The 22,017-nt window shown below is 43.2% G+C and overlaps 1 protein-coding gene across 1 annotated transcript in view; it reads right to left on the bottom strand.

The window, feature by feature from the left end:
- usp11 (ubiquitin specific peptidase 11) overlaps positions 1-22,017 on the bottom strand; it is a 38,380-nt gene that overhangs the window by 10,014 nt on the left and 6,349 nt on the right. Inside the window, exons 2-14 of the mRNA XM_080734082.1 lie at positions 19,633-19,742; positions 16,839-16,969; positions 14,533-14,650; positions 13,429-13,574; positions 12,017-12,078; positions 10,690-10,789; positions 8,092-8,265; positions 6,711-6,869; positions 5,548-5,772; positions 4,587-4,670; positions 4,011-4,105; positions 2,603-2,788; positions 1,745-1,857 (exon numbers count right to left, since the gene is read on the bottom strand). Of these exons, the coding sequence (XP_080590208.1) occupies positions 1,745-1,857; positions 2,603-2,788; positions 4,011-4,105; positions 4,587-4,670; positions 5,548-5,772; positions 6,711-6,869; positions 8,092-8,265; positions 10,690-10,789; positions 12,017-12,078; positions 13,429-13,574; positions 14,533-14,650; positions 16,839-16,969; positions 19,633-19,742 (1,703 nt within the window). The remainder of the gene's footprint in view (positions 1-1,744; positions 1,858-2,602; positions 2,789-4,010; positions 4,106-4,586; positions 4,671-5,547; positions 5,773-6,710; positions 6,870-8,091; positions 8,266-10,689; positions 10,790-12,016; positions 12,079-13,428; positions 13,575-14,532; positions 14,651-16,838; positions 16,970-19,632; positions 19,743-22,017) is intronic.

The following is a 22,017-nucleotide window of genomic DNA, read 5'->3' as shown; positions in this document are numbered from 1 at the left end:
AAGGCCCGGGGGCCAAATCAGGCCTGTGAATTAATTATCTTTGGCCCGCGGGATGTGATATTTATTTACTATTATAACTGGCCCTCTGGTATATTGTACGCACCACCACCACCACCACAAGGAAGTGTATCATCTGTGGTCAACTTTCAGCTACCCATCTCCCCAAAAAAAATTAAAAAAATTGAACTCTGAAAAACGGGTTTTCAAGCCAGGTGGGAGGCAGAGTAGCCTACACGTTCACGGATGTAAAAGTCCAGGTTCAATACGTGCAATCATTTCAATACGTTTTAAATAAACATTGAACCAGTCCGGCCCCCCCATCTCAAAATATTTAGCTCCAGGGACCACCCCAGAAGCAAAATTTGAGTTTCAAATGTTCACCTTAAAAATATATATATTCGAAGATTTGCACAAATCTTCCTGAGTAAAAAAAAAAATAGCAGACCTACAAGCTTGCAGCACAGCACTCGGTGCCGCGCTGTGAGCTTGTATATCTGCTATTTTTCAATAGTTAAAGTATAAAAGAATTCCCCGTCTTAATGGGTTAACTGACACTTCACATGTGAATGTTTTGTTGCTGTCAGGCAGAAAGCTCTTATCTCCTCATTTTAACTTCTGTTGTTTTAAAAATATAGATATTATTAATACCCTCTACTTCATACTAGTGTCACACAAAAGTAGTGGAAATATCCATATGGACATGAAGTTTCCACCCAACACCAATGATATATCAATTGTTAAAGGATAACACTGGACTAAATCACTTCTAGGCTCATTTTCCTACTTATATTGATCCCAAAAGACTGTCCATTTGGTCCATTAGGCAGAAATGCCCCTGTTGTCCAGTGTCCCAAGCAGAGCCCAGCAGCCCTCAACACAGAGCGGAGCCTATAAGCCTATTGCTTTACATATTGTACACTGCAGTCAAAAGTTATTTTATTTTTCATGAATGTGTTACTAGATGTCATTAAACACGCATCAACGCCTTCATGGTTGTCCCACAAGAGCCGCCACAGTCTCATAAATCATGTTTTGTGGTGAGAGTTCGGCTCAACTGCCAGTAACTGTACTGGCCAATCACAGCACGTCCGTTCCGGGACTTAGCAAATCACATAACAGGATAACATCTGTCTAACTGTGGTGGCTCGTGTAATGACAACTAATAACAGATTTTTTCAACACTTTTGAACGTAACAAATAGTGTAGGAAGCGAGATGCTAGTTGATTTCAACCTTTTTTCTTACAAAAGCCCATCAATTATTGGGCATTATTTTGAGCCAGACATAGCCTCCCAGACCCAAAAACTTGGAATATTCTGTCATCGTTGAATTTTGCCCACAGTATTGATAAGGTATAGGAGAGACAACAGACAAAGGTTGATTAAAAGAACAATTCTTCTACATTCTCTTAATTGTGTAGACTTGAAAGTACAACATGTCAAGGTGTTGCACCATTGCCACATTAATGTCTAAACAAAAACATTTAATATGGTAAAAATGTGTGTATTCGGGGATGGGGGGCGATGTCTGATCACAGTGGGCAGGGCACAACAAGACATTGTGATGAACAATCAACAATGGCATCAAATAACTTTGCATCGAGACATGTTTTGAGCTTGAAGATCTGCTATTTTGGCTATTTTTTAAATGGAAGCAAACCTAAACGTTCTGGACATCAACGAGATGGCACTTTGCCATTACAGTCAGTGTAGCGTTATGTGTGCTCCTGTGAGAGCGTAGCGTACCGTCACTGACGCCGTTGGTCTGAGTCTTGTACAGCTCCTCTTCCTCACCATCCTCCTCCTCCTCCTCACCTTCCTCTACCTCCTCCGAAGGGTCAGGAGGTCGCACGTAGCGCCTAGCAGGGTCAGAGGTCACACCTTAATTCATTCATTTATTCATCTTCAGCTTCATGCTGGTTCAATATTACTGTTGACTTACATTAGTGAGTTAATGTACTCTGAACACATACTGTATGTCAGCTTCATGCTGGTTCTATATTACTGTTGACTTACATTAGTGAATTAATGTACTCTGAACACATACTGTATCAGCTTCATGCTGGTTCTATGTTACTGTTGACTTACATTAGTGAATTAATGTACTCTGTACACATACTGTATGTCTGCACACGGACATATGTGTCCGTGGCAACTACTCGCTCTTGTCTGGGGCATATTTTAGATTTAATTTTTTTAAACACACCATTATAAATGTTCTTATTTTGATCATAAGAACCAATTACTGAATGTCAAGTGTTGAGGTTTTCTTCACATATTTACTAAATAACACTATGGCATATTAGGAGTCCAACTAGTACTAGTGGTTCTCAACTGTTTAATGTGCAAGGACGGGTCCATTTGGTTCCATTTGTACTCTCTCAGAGTTACAGACCTCTTATGGTCATTCAGGGCTAGCTCTTTGTGTTACTGGTAATTTTTATGTCAGTGGCAAAATATGAATTTTGACAAATATGTCCACCACAAGCCCGCATGCCGATGACGTGTGTGTGTGTGTGTGTGTGTGTGTGTGTGTGTGTGTGTGTGTGTGTGTGTGTGTGTGTGTGTGTGTGTGTGTGTGTGTGTGTGTGTGTGTGTTCTTACGCCAGTCTCTGCAGGAAGATACCGTACAGGTCGTGTGTGTTGCACTGACTCCTCTCCACAGCCAGCAGCAGAGGATGACCGAACAGTGAGCTGCTGCCACAGCCGAAGTCTCTGCAGTGGGAACGTTCTCTGAGGTAGACCGCTAGCATCACCGCCTCCCCACTGGCCACGCTGGATAACTGATAACTATATACACACACACACACACACACACACACACACACACACACACACATAGAGTCAGATAGAAGTCTCTGCAGTGGGAACGTTCTCTGAGGTAGACCGCTAGCATCACCGCCTCCCCACTGGCCATGCTGGATAACTGGTAACTACACACACACACACACACACACACACACACACACACACACACACACACACACACACACACACACACACACACACACACACACACACACACACACACACACACACACACACACACACACACACACACACACACACACACACACACACACACACACATAGAGTCAGATAGAAGTCTCTGCAGTGGGAACGTTCTCTGAGGTAGACCGCTAGCATCACCGCCTCCCCACTGGCCATGCTGGATAACTGGTAACTACACACACACACACACACACACACACACACACACACACACACACACACACACACACACATAGAGTCAGATAGAAGTCTCTGCAGTGGGAACGTTCTCTGAGGTAGACCGCTAGCATCACCGCCTCCCCACTGGCCATGCTGGATAACTGATAACTATACACACACAGATACATTTAGGGGAGTGACACAGTCATACGATGAAGCATACATTAAATCAGTCACTCTCACACACAACCAACTACTCCATAGAGCGCCCGGGTCTTGACGACACTCATTCATCCACTGTCTGGGTCACGGAAGTCATTTCTCTATGGAGAATAAGTGGTCCAAAAAGAAACAAACTGTCCCGCAATATTGTCAGGGAGGTGTAGCTCTGTACGTTTATGATAGTCGCTCATACTTGAGAAAGTTTGTTTCTGGCTAACATTGTTAACCTGGGTGGCAGATTGTTCGCTCCGTTCCACGATTTGTTTTGTCTCTACGCACCACAATCTGGAAAGCCTTCGATCTCCAAGGGGAGGAGGGACAAAGAAGCGGCTTTCACGCATCCGTGGCTTCCGATTGGTCTTTGGTCAAACACACCAGTGTGCTGAGTGTGTTTATGATGACGTTGCTACGATAACTCTGATTCGTTGGAACAACATCCAATCAGCAACGACGACGCCTACGTCACAAGTTCACAACTTGCTTCCTGAAATACGAGTCAACTGAATCATTTCCAGACTGTGTAAATTCCATCAGACTTCGGTGCTCTAATTGTCTTTTAATGGTCCCTCAAACTAGAGGTCACATCTACAGTAGTTGTGTTACAGTACTCTCTACGTACACAAAGATGTCATCTCTGTCCAGGATGCAGCTGAGGGCCTCGTCAGTGTGGTAGATCTTATAGAATCTGTGGTTGAACACATCTGCCACCACCATCTGAGAGAGAGAAACACAAAGAAGAGCTTAGTTATGTTGTTTGTAATGTGAGTTGTATACATACAGTACGTCTGAACATTATTTGAACAGTTCTACATAATTCATGCTGCAGATTGTGATAAAGTTCACACCAGTGTGAACTGAGCGGTGCTCCATTCATTTCAAGGCTGTGGCAGTGTTCAGATCTCCTCTGCTTTTGCTGTGAAGAGCCTTAAGTTTTCATGTTTTAGTCGTACTTATACTGTTGCATTTCTGTATTTTGTGCAAATGTGCATTCAAATAAAAAACAGCCCTAGTCTCTGTTGATTTACACTGACTATTTTTCTAAGTCTGTTGTTTCCCCTCGCCTTTAAGGCATCTTAGTGTTACATAATAATACACGGACACTCTCAAGTGTAGGAGCTCAAAAACATCAGATGAGCTGTAACAGACCAGAAAGAAATATACAACTAAAATGTACAGTAATAAATGATGAAGTCACCTGATTGGCTGGTACGTTGGTCATCTCCGACAGGGCCACACACAGGTCTGATACCTTCCCTGCTTTAGGAACCACCGCTCGATGCTGACACACACACACACACACACACACACACACACACACACACACACACACACACACACACACACACACACACACACACACACACACACACACACACACACACACACACACACACACACACACACACACACACACACACACACACACACACACACACACACACACACACACACACACAATTAGATTCACATCATATCTGCTCAACAAGATCTATTCAGTATTCACCCCGACATGTATTATACCAATTCTTCCCAAGCCTTGGAATAGCAGCGCTGGCATTACATAGAAGACAAATTCCCTGGGAATGGTAATTGGTGTGTGGGGGGAGGGTCTATTGGATCTATGCCTCGCAACTTTATAAAACTACTGATGCTTGCACGCAACTCTCTTGAAAACAAAGTATATTGCATTGCCTACTTCAATAGAAGCCATGAAGGGAGCTGATAGGCCCTTCTTGAAGTCAATCAGGTCACATTAATCGAAGTGGCAGGGGCCAAAAAATAATAATATTTTAATTAAAAAAATGTAGGGGACCTGTACAGGTTTGGCGTTGGGGTCCAGTGGTATAATAGAGTGTTTCTCAAATGGAGTACTGCAGGGGGTACCAGGCAACTAGGATGTGTTTGAATGTAAGTTTGAATGTGTGTTGAATGCTAAGTTATTGACATGAAAACTGGACTGAATGTTACGGTCACAGTGTGGAAAATAAATCTGCTCAGGAGGCACCATTTGAAACTCTCCCTCCATTTCCTATTTGTTATGTTATAGGGGGGTTATGATAGCATCACATAGCCTATGTTGTTGTCTGGGTAAGGGAGTACTCAAGCCAAAAAAGATTGAGAAACACTGGTATAATATATAATAATAATATCAGTACCTGTACAGGTTTAGCGTTGGGGTCCAGCGACACAAAGAAGACCTCCATGACTCGCTCCTTGCTGACAGGCAGGGGGACGCTCAGGTAGCAGAAGGGGTCGAAGGTCACAGAGACCTTGTGGCATTGAGGACAGACCAGGGTGGACTTGAACAGGCCGTGGAACGTGTCCACGATGACGCTGTCGTTACGACGCCGGTGGTTACGCCACGCCTCCTCCGCCACTTCCTGTTCCGACAGCCAATAAAGAACCATTACAGAACTTTATTAAAGCTCAAACAAGTTATAAATTAACAATTCCATTTCAAACAACTAGTGCTGGGCAATATATTGATATTATATAGATATTAGTCCGAGCGTTTTGTGCACAAAAATCGTGCACTTTATGAAAGAAACATGAAATGTTTTTCGTGCAAAACAAATGCTTGCAGTCATGAAAAACCCCTAGTTTGACCCCTCACATGCTACTTAAAGCAGATTTATTTTTTTGTATTATTTTACTAGGCTATAGTAAAGTCTATGAGACGCCAACTTTGATTGGCTCCCACAAGTTTTCCAAGACAAATCTGTGATGTCCCTATAGCCAAAAATGTTCCATATGTCATGTTCTAACTGTGTGCCAAATTTCATGCTTCTTTCATAAAGTGCACGATTCCATCAACATACATGCCCGGACTATATATTGATTGCTGTATTGATAATTACTTTGTCCATAGAGCCAACATGAAAATCGCATAAAAGCATGTTAAAGGACAACTTTGTTTTTTTTACAGCCAAGGTTCATATTTTAGATGGGTGGGGGCATGCGTACAAGTGGCTAAATATGTATTTTTAGACACAATAAGCCCATTCCCAAGATACACCGCAATCTTTCATGGGCAGATGTGACTTATGGGGGTAGTAGTGACAGTGTTACTGTAAACAGTAATGAAGAAATCGTTAGCTTATTGCGTCTAAAAAGACATATTTAGCCACTTGTAAGCATATCCCCAGCCACTGAAATCAAAATCGATAAAATGGCTAAAACTACAGAAAGCAGTAGATTAAAACATTTTAACACTTATATTTTATTTTCTCTAATTACAATCTAAAATATGAACCCTTGTTGTAAAAAAACAAAGTTGTCCTTTAAAAAGGGAAACCACTTATAACACACACACACACACCTGGTCGGGTCGCCCGTCTGCGTCTCGTAGCTCGATGTACTCTTTGTTCTTGACGCGGTTCAGGTCTTCATGCAGTCCATCCAACAGGAAGGACAGCAGCTCCTGGCTGTCGTGCTGCTGGTAGCCCAGGAACTGAGACGCAAAGTGACCCACCTTGGTCTGGAAACACAACATACAACATACTACATGTTACCACACAAACACACAACATACTACATGTTACCCCAGGAACTGAGAGGCAAAGTGACCCACCTTGGTCTGGAAACACAACATACAACATACTACATGTTACCCCAGGAACTGAGACGCAAAGTGACCCACCTTGGTCTGGAAACACAACATACAACATACTACATGTTACCCCAGGAACTGAGACGCAAAGTGACCCACCTTGGTCTGGAAACACAACATACAACATACTACATGTTACCCCAGGAACTGAGAGGCAAAGTGACCCACCTTGGTCTGCATGGGAACACACAACATAAAACAGGGGGCTTGTAGTTCTGCTATTTTTGGTGAAGAGAGTTAGAGAGGTAGATGGAAAAAGAACTCCTCAAGTACAGTGCAAATCAGGTGTGTTTTACTAAGCAAAGAGGGTCCAAGTGATTCAACTTAGTGATATTGATGAATTCCAAATATCATCAAATTATTCTATGGCACCCTTTGACTGGCATCACGACACCCGCGTTGGGAAACCCTGACATACTGTACAACATGGTAGCCCAGGAACCGAGAGGCAAAGTGACCCACCTTGGTCTGGAAACACACAACACACAAACACCCTTCATCATCCTCACGCTGCCTCAGAATATTACTGATTAAGTAATCTCTCTTCCCTCTCTCTCTCTCACACACACACACACACACACACACACACTATCCCCGATCTCTCTCTCTCTCGGTCGTCCTCAGACGAGCCTTCCATTGTCGCTTTCACATTTCATATAACATATCAAGACTGTAATAACATATTTTATGTTTCTATAACATATCATGACCAAAGATCCTGATCAGAACACCCCTATCAAATCATCTGATCAGATCCTGACCCTAACCCAAAAACATCTATTCCTCTGATCAACGGTCGTGTGTGTGACATCATCATCATACCAGGAAGTTATGCAGGAACGCCTACTGAGTGACAAAAAAATACTTTCTGGCCGTGACAGCCCATACATCCAAACAGGAAACTCCTATATCTGATTGCATTAAACAACATTAAACTCACTTTGCCACTTTATTTGCCATTCACTTTATGCATGTGCATACCATATATAAATCTTGGCCATTCTGATATTGCATCCCTTTTGTGATTATTGTGGAAAGTCATGTAGCAATGATGATAAAAAAACAATACATCATGGTCTCCAACACCCACCTTGAAGATGCGCGGGACCACAGAGTAGTGACATCCGGACCACATCTGTTTGATGACGTCAGCGTAGGCCTCAGCGATCTCTCCCTTCATGCCCAGGGGGTTGGAGAAGTTCAGCTCCTCCACGTACTCACTCCTCACAAAGTACTCCGTCAGAGGGGGGGTGTTACTGAGACACTGACACACACAGAGGCAGAGACAAGCAGAGTTTTAGCAGAACTATATTTGACAACAAGCTGCTCCTATATCTCCTATACAGAGAAATGGCTACATCGTTATAGCCAACACTGCTGGAACACTGACTGGACTTCCAACTTGTTATTTGAATGATTGTTTATTTGGGGTCTGATTTTGGTCATGTTAGTTCATTATAACTGGTATATACATTTTATTTTGTTGCAGTTGATTGGGATTTAGACTAGTGTTATTACTTTTTGGAAAAGCCTCCTGTGGACAGGGGTTGAAAACAAGCACTCGTACTACAGTATATACACTTTAAACAATCCATCTGGTTCGTCTAATGTGATTTTTGTCCCCGTCAAATAAATAAACATAAGATAAATAAACAGCTGCTGTAATGCCCCAAATGTGTGCAATGCTATTCTCATGCTAGAACCTTGAACTACGTTTCAGCCAAGTTTGGTGCAGATTGGAGCAACGTTGCGCCTGTGGCCACCCTGCTGTGACTACTGTCATAGCAGACCCCTGAATAGTGTTCATGCCAAGTTAAGTTTGGTGCCGATAGGAACAGCTGAGTGCGTCCGCAAGTCAGGATGTTTGTGACATCTACCATGGATCCACCGACCCACAAGGCAATTTGAATGCAGGATATTAGTGACCGACAGGCTGACAGGGTGGAAATTGGTCTTAAGTGGTTAAAAGGCCAAAAGATCAATGAAAGCCAGAGGCTCTTGTGGAAACACGTTAAGCTTGACTTCTCTAAATACTCACTTCCACTCATTCCTTACATCACCATCACTGTTGCCATGGGAGGAGCTTTTAAACACTACAGTACATTCAGAAAACACTTCATCTCCAGGGGATGTATCTTTCATATGCCTCTAAACAATGAGGTGTCCTTGGATGAAGAACTCAATGTTGAACTCACATATGAACACTGAGACAAGGAGCTCCTCTACATAATGTACATGTGACCCACAACACCCAATCTGTCCCTCTAATGTACAGTAGAAAATATGTTAAACAATATCCTTCATTTATGAACCCTGTCCATGGATCAGTGTGTTATTTACCACGCTCCCACATGCACTGCAGGGACATCTCGTACAGTAACAGTATGTACTACTGTGATCTCTGATGTAATCTAATTAAAATGGTCTTCAATGTCAGTAATTGTTCTTCTGATAAAAATCAAATCAGGATTTACTCATACGATTAGTTTGGCGGTGCCGGGGAATGGAGATCAAGTACAGAACTTTGAGATTAGAAAGGTAAGCTCTAATTAAGGTAAGCTCTAAGGCAGGGGTCTTCAACGTTTTCAGGCCAAGGACCCCTTAGTTGAGAGTGAGATGAAGCAGGGACCCCCACAACCTGTTCATAGATTCCATATAGTTTCAAATTGTTTGACAGCACAATCATCAGTGTATTTTGGATTCATGTCAATTTGTGTTTTCAGATATTTAACCTCTTGAACCGTCAATACTTAATAAACTTGACCTTTCACTCTGAACTTAGTCTGCTCTTTTTCCCCTCTACACCAAACCTCTTTGCCGAAAATAGCAGATAGATCTGCTATTTTGGCTACAGTTCTCAGAATATGGAAAAGTAGGGTTCAAGTTGTTAATATAAAAAGGATTGGAAGATTTGAAGGACCCCCTGTAGTAACTCTGAGGACCCCCTAGGGGTCGCAGACCCCCTGTTGAAGACCCCTGCTCTAAGGACATGTTTCTGACTTGATCATGTAGATCTCAAAGTGGATTCCAGGGACCCTGTGGGTTCCTTTAGGGAAAGTCTGTAACTCTGAAAGTGTACAAATGGCTCTGTCAGAGTTAAGGGGAGACCTTGAAGTGTAAACGTTTGAGAAACACGGATGTAGAAGATTCGATCTCCTATGACACCTCTCCTGTTTCGCTCGTCTCTCTCTCTCTCTCCACCACTCCGGTCACTCCCACATTCCGTCCAGCTCACCTCATCCTGTTAACACCTGTTTCTACTTCCCCTCGCCAACCTCCCCCCCCTACCCTCTATAAAACTGGACAGACGACCACATGCATCCTAAGCATGTGTTACCTTATGTTTCTGTCTTGGCATCTTGACCACTTTAGACCCATTTCTAAGTTGTGAGATGGTAGATCGGCATGTTTTTGTGTTAAGGTTGTACAAAGTTACCAAATTCATCTGAGTTGACAAAGGGAACGCCACTCTTCTGCCCATGTCTATCAGGACTTCTAAATACACAACACAATTTTGAGAAGTTTGCCCACTGTATTTTCAGGATGGCAGCGATGCTTGAATCGCTGTTTTTTTTCCTACAGTGTAATGTGGTCTGTAAACGTCTTCTGTGCATCCTCTATACCTGCAGACAGAGTTTGTGTGTGTGTGACTGTGTGTGTGTGCGTGCGTGCGTGCGTGCGGTTGTACCTGCAGAGCAGAGTTCATAAAGCAGGTGTTTCCCAGGTTAGTGAGTCCACACACTCCTGGTTGGCCTTTATAAGAGTCCTGGTCTTCTGCTGAGTTCCTCCTGCACACGCGCACGCACGCACGCACACACACACACACACACACACACACACACACACACACACACACACACACACACACACACACACACACACACACACACACACACACACACACACACACACACACACACACACACACACACACACACACACACACACACACACACACACACACACACACACACACACACAATTAACCCCATCTATTCATATATAATACAAAAACTAGAAACACTGCTCCTCTGAGCACAGGTCAGGTATGTTATTGTGAGCCAGTAATGTTCAGAATTCAGTCGTTGTAGATGCTGATTGATTGGCTCTTCCAATTTTTGGTTTCTGCAAAAAGCCCAGCCAGCCAGACAGATGTATGGTAGCATTTCTCCCTCGGCCTAGTGGGAAATAATGTGCGTGCAAAGTTTCATGATTCATGATTCGAGGCATTTTGTTCAAAACTGAACACTCCTGCAAACTTTGGAAGCCAATCAGGATGGAATATGAAAAACGTGACATATCCCTCTTGATCACATGACTATAGAGAGAGATACTATGTACCGATTTAAGTGAAGTTTGGACAAAATCTGTAGGAGAGATATCAGAAAACTGTGTCATTGTTCCGACATTACTAGTCCGATGTTGCGTTGGTCAGACTCGGTCCCATTACCAACCCTATCCCGAACCCTAAACTTGCAAACTGCATGCATAGCCACGTAGTCAGAGCAATGAGATGTCGGACTTGGGGGCGCCCGGTGGCCTACTGGTCTAAGCGCATACCATATAGGCATTGATGCCTGGCGGCGTCGCCGGTTCGATTCCCGATCCGGACGACCTTTGCCGCATGTCTCTCCCCATCTCTCCCCTGTTTCCTGTCAGTCTACTGTACTATCCAATAAAGGCATAAAAGCCCAAAAACAAATCTTTAAAAAAAAAAAAAAAAAAGAGATGTCGGACTTATGGGCAGGCCCCGCTAAAACAGCCCAATGTGAAAAGAGGGGCAGAGGTTCTGCTCTGGCCTCCAGGGAGACTGTGTGCACAGTTTCACCTCGGTTGGTGCCGGAGATTAGCTGTTCACAGATGGACGGATACACACACACACGCGCGCGCAGCCGTGCACGGATGGACATACGTACAGAAGGACAGGGGCAAAACATAGTCTCGGCCACGCTTTCTGCCTGGCGGAAACGATAAAATAAAAATAGAAAAATACATATTAATCTCTCATGTCTTACATGATCTGCGGTCTGGAGCTGGGCCAGGTACCATCAGCATTCCTGATCTCCATTATGACAGTCTGCCACAAACACACACACACACACACATGTTAAAACACACACTTAAAGTGTTAGTTCACCTATTTTTGACATAAAGCTGTGTGAAATACTTGCCATTAAAACAGTGGTAAAAAATGTATTAATTGATTCCCGTGGTCAGAGTTCTGGTCAGTTTCTAATGAATATTAAGTAGTTCCAAATGGGGTGGGGGCCATTTGGCGTGGCCCAATCATTGAAAATAGATTAATCCACAAAACTAGCGTAATTTGTATTGTTGGCCTATTTCTACCATATAGAGCGAGGTTTTGTTCTGATCAGCTGACTGCAAAGCACCTTTTTTGGGGGAAATACGTTGCAGTGGCGTAGTGATACTGGACACAAAAAATAGTGCCATGTGACAGAGGGGTCAAAGTTGAAAAAAAGTTGGTCTATTTGGTAGAAATCAAATGACGCTAGTTTTGTGGATTCATCTATTTTTAATGATTGGGCCATGAGCCCCTGCCAAATCACCGGAACTACTTTATATTCATCTAAAACTGACCAGAACTCTGACCACGGGACTCTGGTAATGAATTAATACATTTGTAACAACTATTTTAATGGCAAGTATTTCACACAGCTTCATGTCAAAAATAGCTGAACTAACACTTTAATAACAGACGTAAACATTGTATAAGTATTACAGCTCACCCACACTGCCCACAAATGTATTTTAATTAGGTTTCATCATTCGTTTCTTTTCAGACCATGTACTGTACTCAGTGTACTGTATGTCCCAATATGTGATTTTGCAGCGGACACCAGTATTTGTGGTGTTTCCCTGAAGCCTGCCTTCACTGAATGCGTGTGTGCATATGAATCCATGCTTCATATTATAGAAGTATCTTTGTATTCTATGCTAGTCTGGCCATTCAAATACTCATATTTTGAAATAACTGCCATTTAGTTTGAAGATCACTTGACTGGCACAGTTCTGAAATTGTTCTTCAATTTTTTATGTTTTTATTTTTCTGCTTTATTGTAATCATTGTAATTAATTATTTATTTTTATTTATTTATTTTTTCTCTGTTAAGCACTTGTGCTTCATCTTCTGCTCTGTAAAGCGCTTTGAGCTGCATTTCATGTCATGAAAGGTGCTATACAAATAAAGTTTATTATTATTATTATTTTCATTCACGCCACGACCATCACTACACTTCGCCCTTATTTATTTTTTTGCGGATCTGCACTGATCTATAAATATAAATATCCCCTACAGAATCCTCAAGACAGGACTGAGAACTTTTAACAGCTGCGTTCGCATCACGTGGCTCGTGTAGCAGGCAGAGCAGATGAGCTGTAAGAGAGGAGAGGAGGTGTGTTGCCAGACCATTCCAGAGCAGAGGCAGGCGTCCAGCACGGTGATCTGGGTGTTCCTCAGTCGCTCACAGCAGGTGTCTGAACTCTTCATCCACAGCCTGCACTCTGAGCCCTCTGCTACGGAGAACTGCCTGCACACCTCCTTCTGGATGGAGTCTGTATGACCACACACGCACACACACACACACACACACACACACACACACACACACACGTGCACGCACGCACGCACGCACGCACGCACACACACGCACACACCCCTTTATTGGCATGTGAAAAGTATGTTTACATTGCCAAAGCAAGCGTCTAAATATAATAAAGAATGATGAAAACGTGAAGGTATATTCAGTTAGAAGGGGTACAGCATTGTGTAAATCAAGGTAGGCAACAAGGGTGACAACAATTGACACAGGGGAGGCACTGGCACACTGGCAGAAATCAGTTATTGAGAAATCAATTATTGTTTTAAACGTGGACAATTAAAACACCTAAGTCACCTAATTTGCAGCAAATTGCATCCTGCACATAATTCTACATTCATTAAAACTCTGAACTTTGATGACGGAGGGAGTCGGGGAGATGTGTGGGTTACTGCTCTGAGTCTAGTGATCGTTATATCAATGTCAAGACAAGGCACACTGACACTCTAGAAACTAAAAACATGGCACTTGATTTCAAAAGGTTTGCTGACCCCTGGTGTAAACAGAGCTATGTCACATTGTGTCGTAATCTCTGGGTATAAAGCTTTTTGAATCAAATAGCAGCAATCTTTTGCAGTCACTTTCTCAATACGATTTAAATAGTATACAAAAAAGCCTCATTATTTAAATGCGTTTAACGGTAGCAGTAGGTCTAGATGTCACTCAATGGTTTGTAGACCTTAGGGTGGTGGTATTCCATTCTCTAGCCTTCTTTTATCACAGCAGTTCACAACTCTTACTGCTGCGTTCACACATTGTTGTATTTCTCCCAGTAGGTATGTGTCTCTGATGTCTTGGTACAGTGGGCAGGTGGTTAGTTAGGAAGTGTAGCTCTGTTTCCACCACATTCACACACATTAGGTTCCCCCAGATTCATGTCACTGAGTGACATCACTGACTTTACCCAGACTTACGTATGCGGTCGGCCCGGCTGAACTGTGCACTGACCACCTGGTCCATGTTGCTGTGGAGGCTGAGGAAGACCTCCACGGGGTACACCTCTACCTTCAACGTACTGGGAAGGTCTACCACCTAGACACACACACACACACACACACACACAAGGGCATTAACCAAAAAGTCAACAAATACATAAGTCAACTCCCATCAGGGAAAGTCGAAAGTTGGGGGAAAAAAAGAAAAAGAAAGAATATACAGTATGTGCAGCATTATACAGACAATCAATTCCCCAAATGTGTTATTTTGGGGACCTCTCAGCCTTGGCGCATGTTTCACGTTGCTCCTAACGAGACTAACTTCACCCGGCCACAACGGCATTGCAGGCTTATAATATAATAATTGTGTCAAGAAAGACAGATCTTTAATACAAGTTGCTCAAGTTGAGCAGCAGGGTGTCAGTGTGGTTTCTCCCCCCCGACCGTCCAAGCAGGGCTGAATTTTCTAAAAAGGCCTTTTGGTGAAAATATCGAAGCCGACCTCCAAGCAGCGACACGTTGTGACGCGGTGTGAGCTTGGAGGTCGACTATTTTCGGTGCTTGATTTCTACACAGAGAGGGCAATTCTTTCAACATAAGAGGCTGCATTCAAGTTCAGGAGAGTTTGGACAAGACAATTCTCTTGAATGCTGCCTTCAGGTATGGCATGTGAAAGAGGGGACATTTGCATTTCTTTCACCATAGTAAAAACTGCATTCATGGTCTGGAGAGGGCACTTTTTACTGATAGATAAAAGGCAAGGGCTCAAGCCTCCTTTGATGTGCCAGACACACACAGTTAACGTCATCCCATTACTGTACAACACATTGTCACTCCCAGATCATAATGAACGTGGTGACAAGTTGGGCGACTTCTTCTGTCGCGTCACTTTTCTTCTGACTCGACACGCTCTGCTGACAAAGGATCAAGGACGTTTGTCACCAGGGAAGGATGAGCATGACTGAGCAGGATCAACCCAGGAAAGGAACTCCTGTCAGAAGAGGACTTAAAGGACATCTCCAGACTAAATAACATCTAGGCTCATTTTCCTACTTATATTGATCCCAAATTACTCTCTATGGGGTCTATTAGGCCAGTTCCCCAGCAGAACCCAGCAGCTCTCATAGCATAGAGTGGAGCCTGTAAGCCTATCGCCTTTACACTATTTGTTGTGGTCAAAAGTGTTTTTATTTTATCATTATTAGTTGTCATTACACACGCATCCATGCCATCGTTGTCTCACACAAGCCGCAAAACTCTGCTAAACAGATGTTATGCTGTTGTGTGTTTTGCCAAGTCCCAGAAAAGGTGTGCTGTGATTGGCCAGTAGAGTCACTTTGATTGGCAGTTGTGTCAAATGCTCACCACAAAACATGATTTATGAGACTGTGGCGGCTTGTGTGGGAAGGCATGGATCTATTTGTAATTTCAGATATTTAACTACCGGTACTTACTGTTTGCTTAATACTTATACTCCAGACGAGAACGAATTTGGGTGTTTTAGTGCCGGTTCTTAATCGTTTAGACCTTTCTGCCACACGGAGACAGCGTTTTGGGTGCTCGAGACTTTGAAACCGGCTCCCAGAGTGAATGGATCTGAAGACAGAGGTGTCGCGTCTCCGTGTGTACAGTCCAATGAGCATCATTCCTGAAGCTATGACGTTGCAGCACAACCTCTCCCTAACCCGCATCATGCGCCGAGCTCCCCTCCCCTCCCAAGAGTCCCAACAACAACATAACACATGTTGCGTTTGTGCTACAGAGTGCTATAGGGCTTTTACAGTAAACTGTTACTGTACTCCTCTCTCCCACACTACCTCCGTCACAACAAGTGAACATGACAAAAAGAAAGTTGCTTTGTGGCAGCTTTACAGTGCCACCAGGCATCGGGCCACCGGGCATATACAGTGCCACCGGGCATATACAGTGCCACCGGGCATATACAGTGCCACCGGGCATATGTACTACAGCATTTTCAGTGGTATGGTTGTGTTCTCAGTGCATTCATGTGGACACTTGTATTTCTTAAGACGATTCCGTTTGTACAGTGAACGTTTTGGAAACGTTTCGTAAACTATTCAGTGTATCGTTTTCGTGTACAGTATATGGGGCCTTAGTAAACTTGACCTCTGGCTCTGTGCTCTTTTTTCCCTCTACACGAAATCTAGAAAATAGCCAATCTACAAGCTCACAACGCATGTTCGCGTAAAGATTTGGCGGCCCCCCGGTAGTAACTCTGAGGACCCCCTCCCAATTGGAGACGCCGGCAGTAGTATAGAGTTTACCTTGCGTTCCAGTGCAGGCTGGTCCTCCACCATGCCGTACCAGGACAGCAGTTTGTGCCAGGCTTCAGCGGGCACCAGCAGGAAGTCCTCGTTCTCCACCAGACGCTCCTTCAGATGGTACGAGTCCTGGTCTGAGAATCACACACACAACACATCTATCACCATCGTCTAATCGCAATTATTTGAGGTAATCGCAATTATTTTGCATAATCGTCACAATCGTTTCCATGCTGAGAAACGTTGATATAGTTGCAAACACTTTCAAAAAGTAGTGGAAATAGCAGATCTACAAGCTCACAACGCATCGCATGAGCTTGTAGATCAGCTATTTCCACTATAAATGTTATTTCTTAAGTATGGAATTGTCAAATATGTCAGTCATTTCTTTGTATATTTAAGTTATGTGTCATGATTGCCATGTGCAACTTCAAAGCCTAAAATCCAAACAGAAATGTAATTGTCAACGACAAAAACACAATTAAATTGTTAATCGCAATTATTTGAGTGACAATCGTCGTGTAAAATGTCATAATCGTGACAGCCCTAACGAGGTACGCTTCAGGGGTCAGCAACCTTTTTGTGCCATGTTTTTATTTTCTAGAGTCAGTGTGCCATGTCAACATACAATTTTAATGACACGCCATCACACATTCTGACATAAAAAATCCTCTCTCTCTCTTCTGCCAGTGTGCCAGTGATCACCCTCCCCTGTGCCAACGTTGGCACCGTGCCAAAGGTTGCCTACCCTGGGCTGATCATCATTTTTGTCCCCTTTAGTCGCTTTGAGGCATTTGTCACTCACTGTAAACTTCCACATAATGTGTCCTCTGCATTTACTTACAGTATTCATTTGCATCTTTGTTTTGGACAGACTTTGAAAACATTCAAATTGGTTTCCAAATTTTGAAAGATGAAGCCACTTTGTAGGTGCCGCCTATTTGTGTGTGAGTGCGTGTGCGCGTGCGTGTGTGCGTACGTGCGTGCGTGCGTGCGTGCGTGCGAGCGTGCGTGCGTGCAGTTTCTTCTCCCTCCTGGTGTGACTGACTGACAGTGTGACTGAGTTCTTGTTGTCCTAGTCTAGTAGTCTTCTTTGTCTTATCCTATGTTTTTCTCTCTTTCTCCGGACTGCGCCCCGGGCCAGTGTAATAACTGGATGGGGGGGCACTACTAAATACAGAACCCATGAATCTATTTGTTTTTAATATTTGGCAGCTTAGGACAGACCCACAGACTGGTCGTTAGGGGGTTTCAACAACTTGGGATGCCCCAAAAAAAAGGGGCAAAAAAAGCTGACAAAGTATTGTGCTTAGGGCTGTCACAATTATTACATAATTGTCTAATCGCAATTATTTGACATAATCGTTTTTATTTTTCATAATCACCATAATCGTTCCCATGTTGAAACGTTTTCATATATTTTTTTAAAAAGTCAAAAAATAGTGGAAATAGCTTGTAGATCGGCTATTTCCACTATCAATGTTCTTTTTTAAGCATAAAGTTGTCAAATATGTCAGTCATTTCTTTGTATATTTAAGTTATGTGTCATATCTACCATGTGCAACTTCAGTTCAAAGCCTAAAAGCCAAACAGAAATGTGATTGTCAACGACAAAAACACAATTAAATCGTTAATCGCAATCATTTGAGTGACAATTAATCGTCATGTAAAATGTCATAATCATGACAGACCTAATTGTGCTGTCTCTGCTATAAAATAATACGTGGCAGAGACAGTGTTAATTATATTAAACACATAGAGTAGGGGTTCCAGATGGACCCTTACAGGTCGTCAACACTCAGACTTATGGTGGTCCTTGAAATTAAAACGTTTAAGATAATCTCCAGTATTGTAATTGTAGAGCAGACGTGAAAGTCCACATAGCAGCTCTGACTGGGATAAAACCCGCTCCGGAAACGGTTCCACATGCGATGGGAACTAGGGCTGTCACGATTATGACATTTTACATGACGATTAATTGTCACTCTCTATGAAAAATCTTTTCCCCCCATCCACTTCCACTATAAAAGAATCTGCCCTGGTAAATTTGTTCTACTTAGTAACAAGAGCAAAATGGGGCGGGATTTGACATACGGTCTATTGTGTTTTTGTCATTGACAATTACATTTCTGTTTGGCTTTTAAGTTGCACATGGCAGATATGACACATAACTTAAATATACAAAGAAATTACTGACATATTTGACAACTTTATACTTAAAAAAGAACATTGATAGTGGAAATAGAAGATCTACAAGCTCACAACGCGTCGCATCTATTCTTTACTTTAAAAGAATATTTTGACGATTATGAAAAATAAACGCGTTTATGTCAAATAATTGGGATTAGACGATTCTGTAATAATTGTGACAGCCCTAGATGGAACCAATTTCAGTTCTGCAATGTCCGGTTACTCTTGTTCAACCCTACTACTAATAACAAGTAGACTCCCTAAGTGTCCGAGAAGCTACAGTCAGGTCAGGTCGCGCTGAAAAGCAGCTGAATGAGCAGCGTTGGGTTAAACAGCCTGTTAAAAGCCTGTGAAAGCCACAGGCCCATGTGAGTGACTGTTACACCAAATGTGTTACTTACAACCTTTTCTGACCTGCCTTCATGGATGGAAGGGGAGGGAGGAAGTGAAGTCGATGGGTAACTAAATGTTGTGTATAACGTGACACACGAACGGACGGACATGAGCTGGACGTTTTCACACTAACTGCGACCTGCCGGTCTACTCATATTGATAACGATGAGACTGACCTTCAAACAGCTCTCATATTGATAACGATGAGACTGACCTTCAAACAGCTCTGCGTTGTCGATCTGTCCCGGGAACGATGAAGAGTTCTGGTCTCCTGTTTCAACAAACTCCTTCCACTGTTCATACCAGCGATGCTCTATCAGGTACCTGAGACAGACAGACAGACAGACAGACAGACAGACAGACAGACAGACAGACAGACAGACAGACAGACACAGACATTAGACCTAAACGTTTTCCTGTAAAAGGCAGAGAACCAGGAGACCACATTTTAACTCTCAAATACCTGGAACGCGCCCGAGTCGCGTTAGATTTTAACCACTTTAACCATTATTGTATGCTTTAACCTTAGAAAAATAGCAGATATACAAGCTCACAGCGCGGCACCGAGTGCCGCGCTGCGAGCTTGTAGATCTGCTATTTTTGAAAAATCGTGAAAATGTGTGCAAGTCTATGAATATCTTTGACCCGATCTTTAACCCGACTTCTAAATCCTTCCTCTAGATCAGTGGTTCTCAAACTTTTTCATGTCAAGGACCCCCAAAATTACAGGTATTTAGCCCCGGACCCCCATCTCAAAATATGTTGTTCCAGGGACCCCCCCCCCCCCCCCCCCCGAAGCAAATATTTGAGTTACAAAGGTTCGCTTTTAAATAGATATATCCGTAAGCTAAGATCACTATCCGTTGCCCCCCATCTTCTGTTATTACTGTACAAAAGCATTATTCAACCTGTTCTGTTGTACTGCTCTGCATGTTTCTTCACCATACTGTCCATGCCTAACAGAAACAAACTTTACAGTATTACCCATATTGCTTCCAAGATCATTGGACTTCCCACACCCACACTGTCTGATATGAACGATAAGGCCATTACACGCTTAGCACTCTCAATAACAAGTGACACTGACCATCCTCTGCATCGCCACTTTGACCTAATGCCATCTGGGCGAAGATACAGAACCTTGGCGTGGCACAAAGTTAGGTTTAAAAGGAGTTTTGTCCCCTCAGCCATTGCTGCACTTAACAGTCTGCTAAACAATCGCCCCCGTCGCTAAGAGGGTCTTTTTCTGTGTATAGTGGGGTTGATGACTTGTCTATGTGATATGTTGTGTTGTCTTTTTGGCTATGTGTTACATGTTTCTTGTTTGAACAGACTGTGAAGACAAATTTCCCTCCGGGGACAATAAAGATTATTATCTATCTATAAATGCGAGAAGTCTCTGCGTGTCTGCGTGTATGTAATCCGCGTATCTCGAGAACCGTTCGTCCCACCGGCTTCAGATTCGGCACGCGCGTTCCCCGCCGCGGCACGGAGTGCAGTGCCGGGTCTCGACCCGACCCGACGCGCGGTTTTCCCGAACCGGCGCGAAACGTTCGGAATCTCCTTATGCGGGGTTGATTGTTGACATCAGGCTGTTCCGGAGGAAATCGGCGAAAGCTCTGACTCATTGTGACATCACTTCATAAAAGGCTCTGACATCACGTACGCCACATGAGTCAACAAAAAATCTCTGTGAGTGTGTGAGTGTGTATGTATGTATGTAATCCGCGTATCTCGAGAACCGTTCGTCCCACGGGCACGCGCGTTCTCCATATATGGGCATAAAATGAATGCCCCCATATATGGGCATAAAATGGATTGCAGACAGACAGATACAGATATCTCCATATATGGACATAAATGGACAGAGGCAAACAGATGGTCAAAGATCTCCATATATGGGCATAAAATGGACGCAGACAGACAGATACAGATATCTCCATATATGGGCATAAATGGACACAGGCAAACAGATGTTCAAAACGGGTCCTATGACAACAGGTATAATGAGGTTTGCATTAAAGGGGGAACCGGCACTGTGTCTGCAACACAGTTGGAGGCACAGACAGATACTCCATATATGGGCATAAAATGGACGCAGATAGACAGATATCTCCATATATGGGCATAAAATGGACCCAGAACTATAACTGCAGTGATCTCCATATATGGACATAAAATGGACGCCGACAGACAGACAGACAGATACAGATATATCCATATATGGGCATAAATGGACACAGGCAGACAGATGGTCAAAACGGGTCCTATGAAAACAGGTATAATGGGGTTTGCATTAAAGGGCGGGGCATTCATTCCCTATTTACATTGTTCCGAGTTGGCCAGGTCGCCGACTAGACGCTGGGCCGCCCAGCTTCTAGTTATTGCCAGACCCATGAAATGGGTAGGCCTACATAAGCAAATGTCGGTCTGTCTGTCCGGGTTTTCTATATAAAGGGTATATATGATGATGACATGATGATGACATGCCTACAAAAGGCATGATGTCATAAATGATGATGACAGACAGGGGGTCTGGCACAACCAGGTTGACCTGGTCTAGTTATTAAAGACTTGCAAAGAAAAATCATGATTTTTC

The sequence above is a fragment of the Nannobrachium achirus genome (assembly GCF_963921795.1).
Source record: "Nannobrachium achirus genome assembly, chromosome: 9".
Lineage (NCBI taxonomy): Eukaryota > Metazoa > Chordata > Actinopteri > Myctophiformes > Myctophidae > Nannobrachium > Nannobrachium achirus.
Note: the sequence above shows the minus strand (reverse complement) of the source record. Positions and strands in the feature narration are given on the sequence as shown.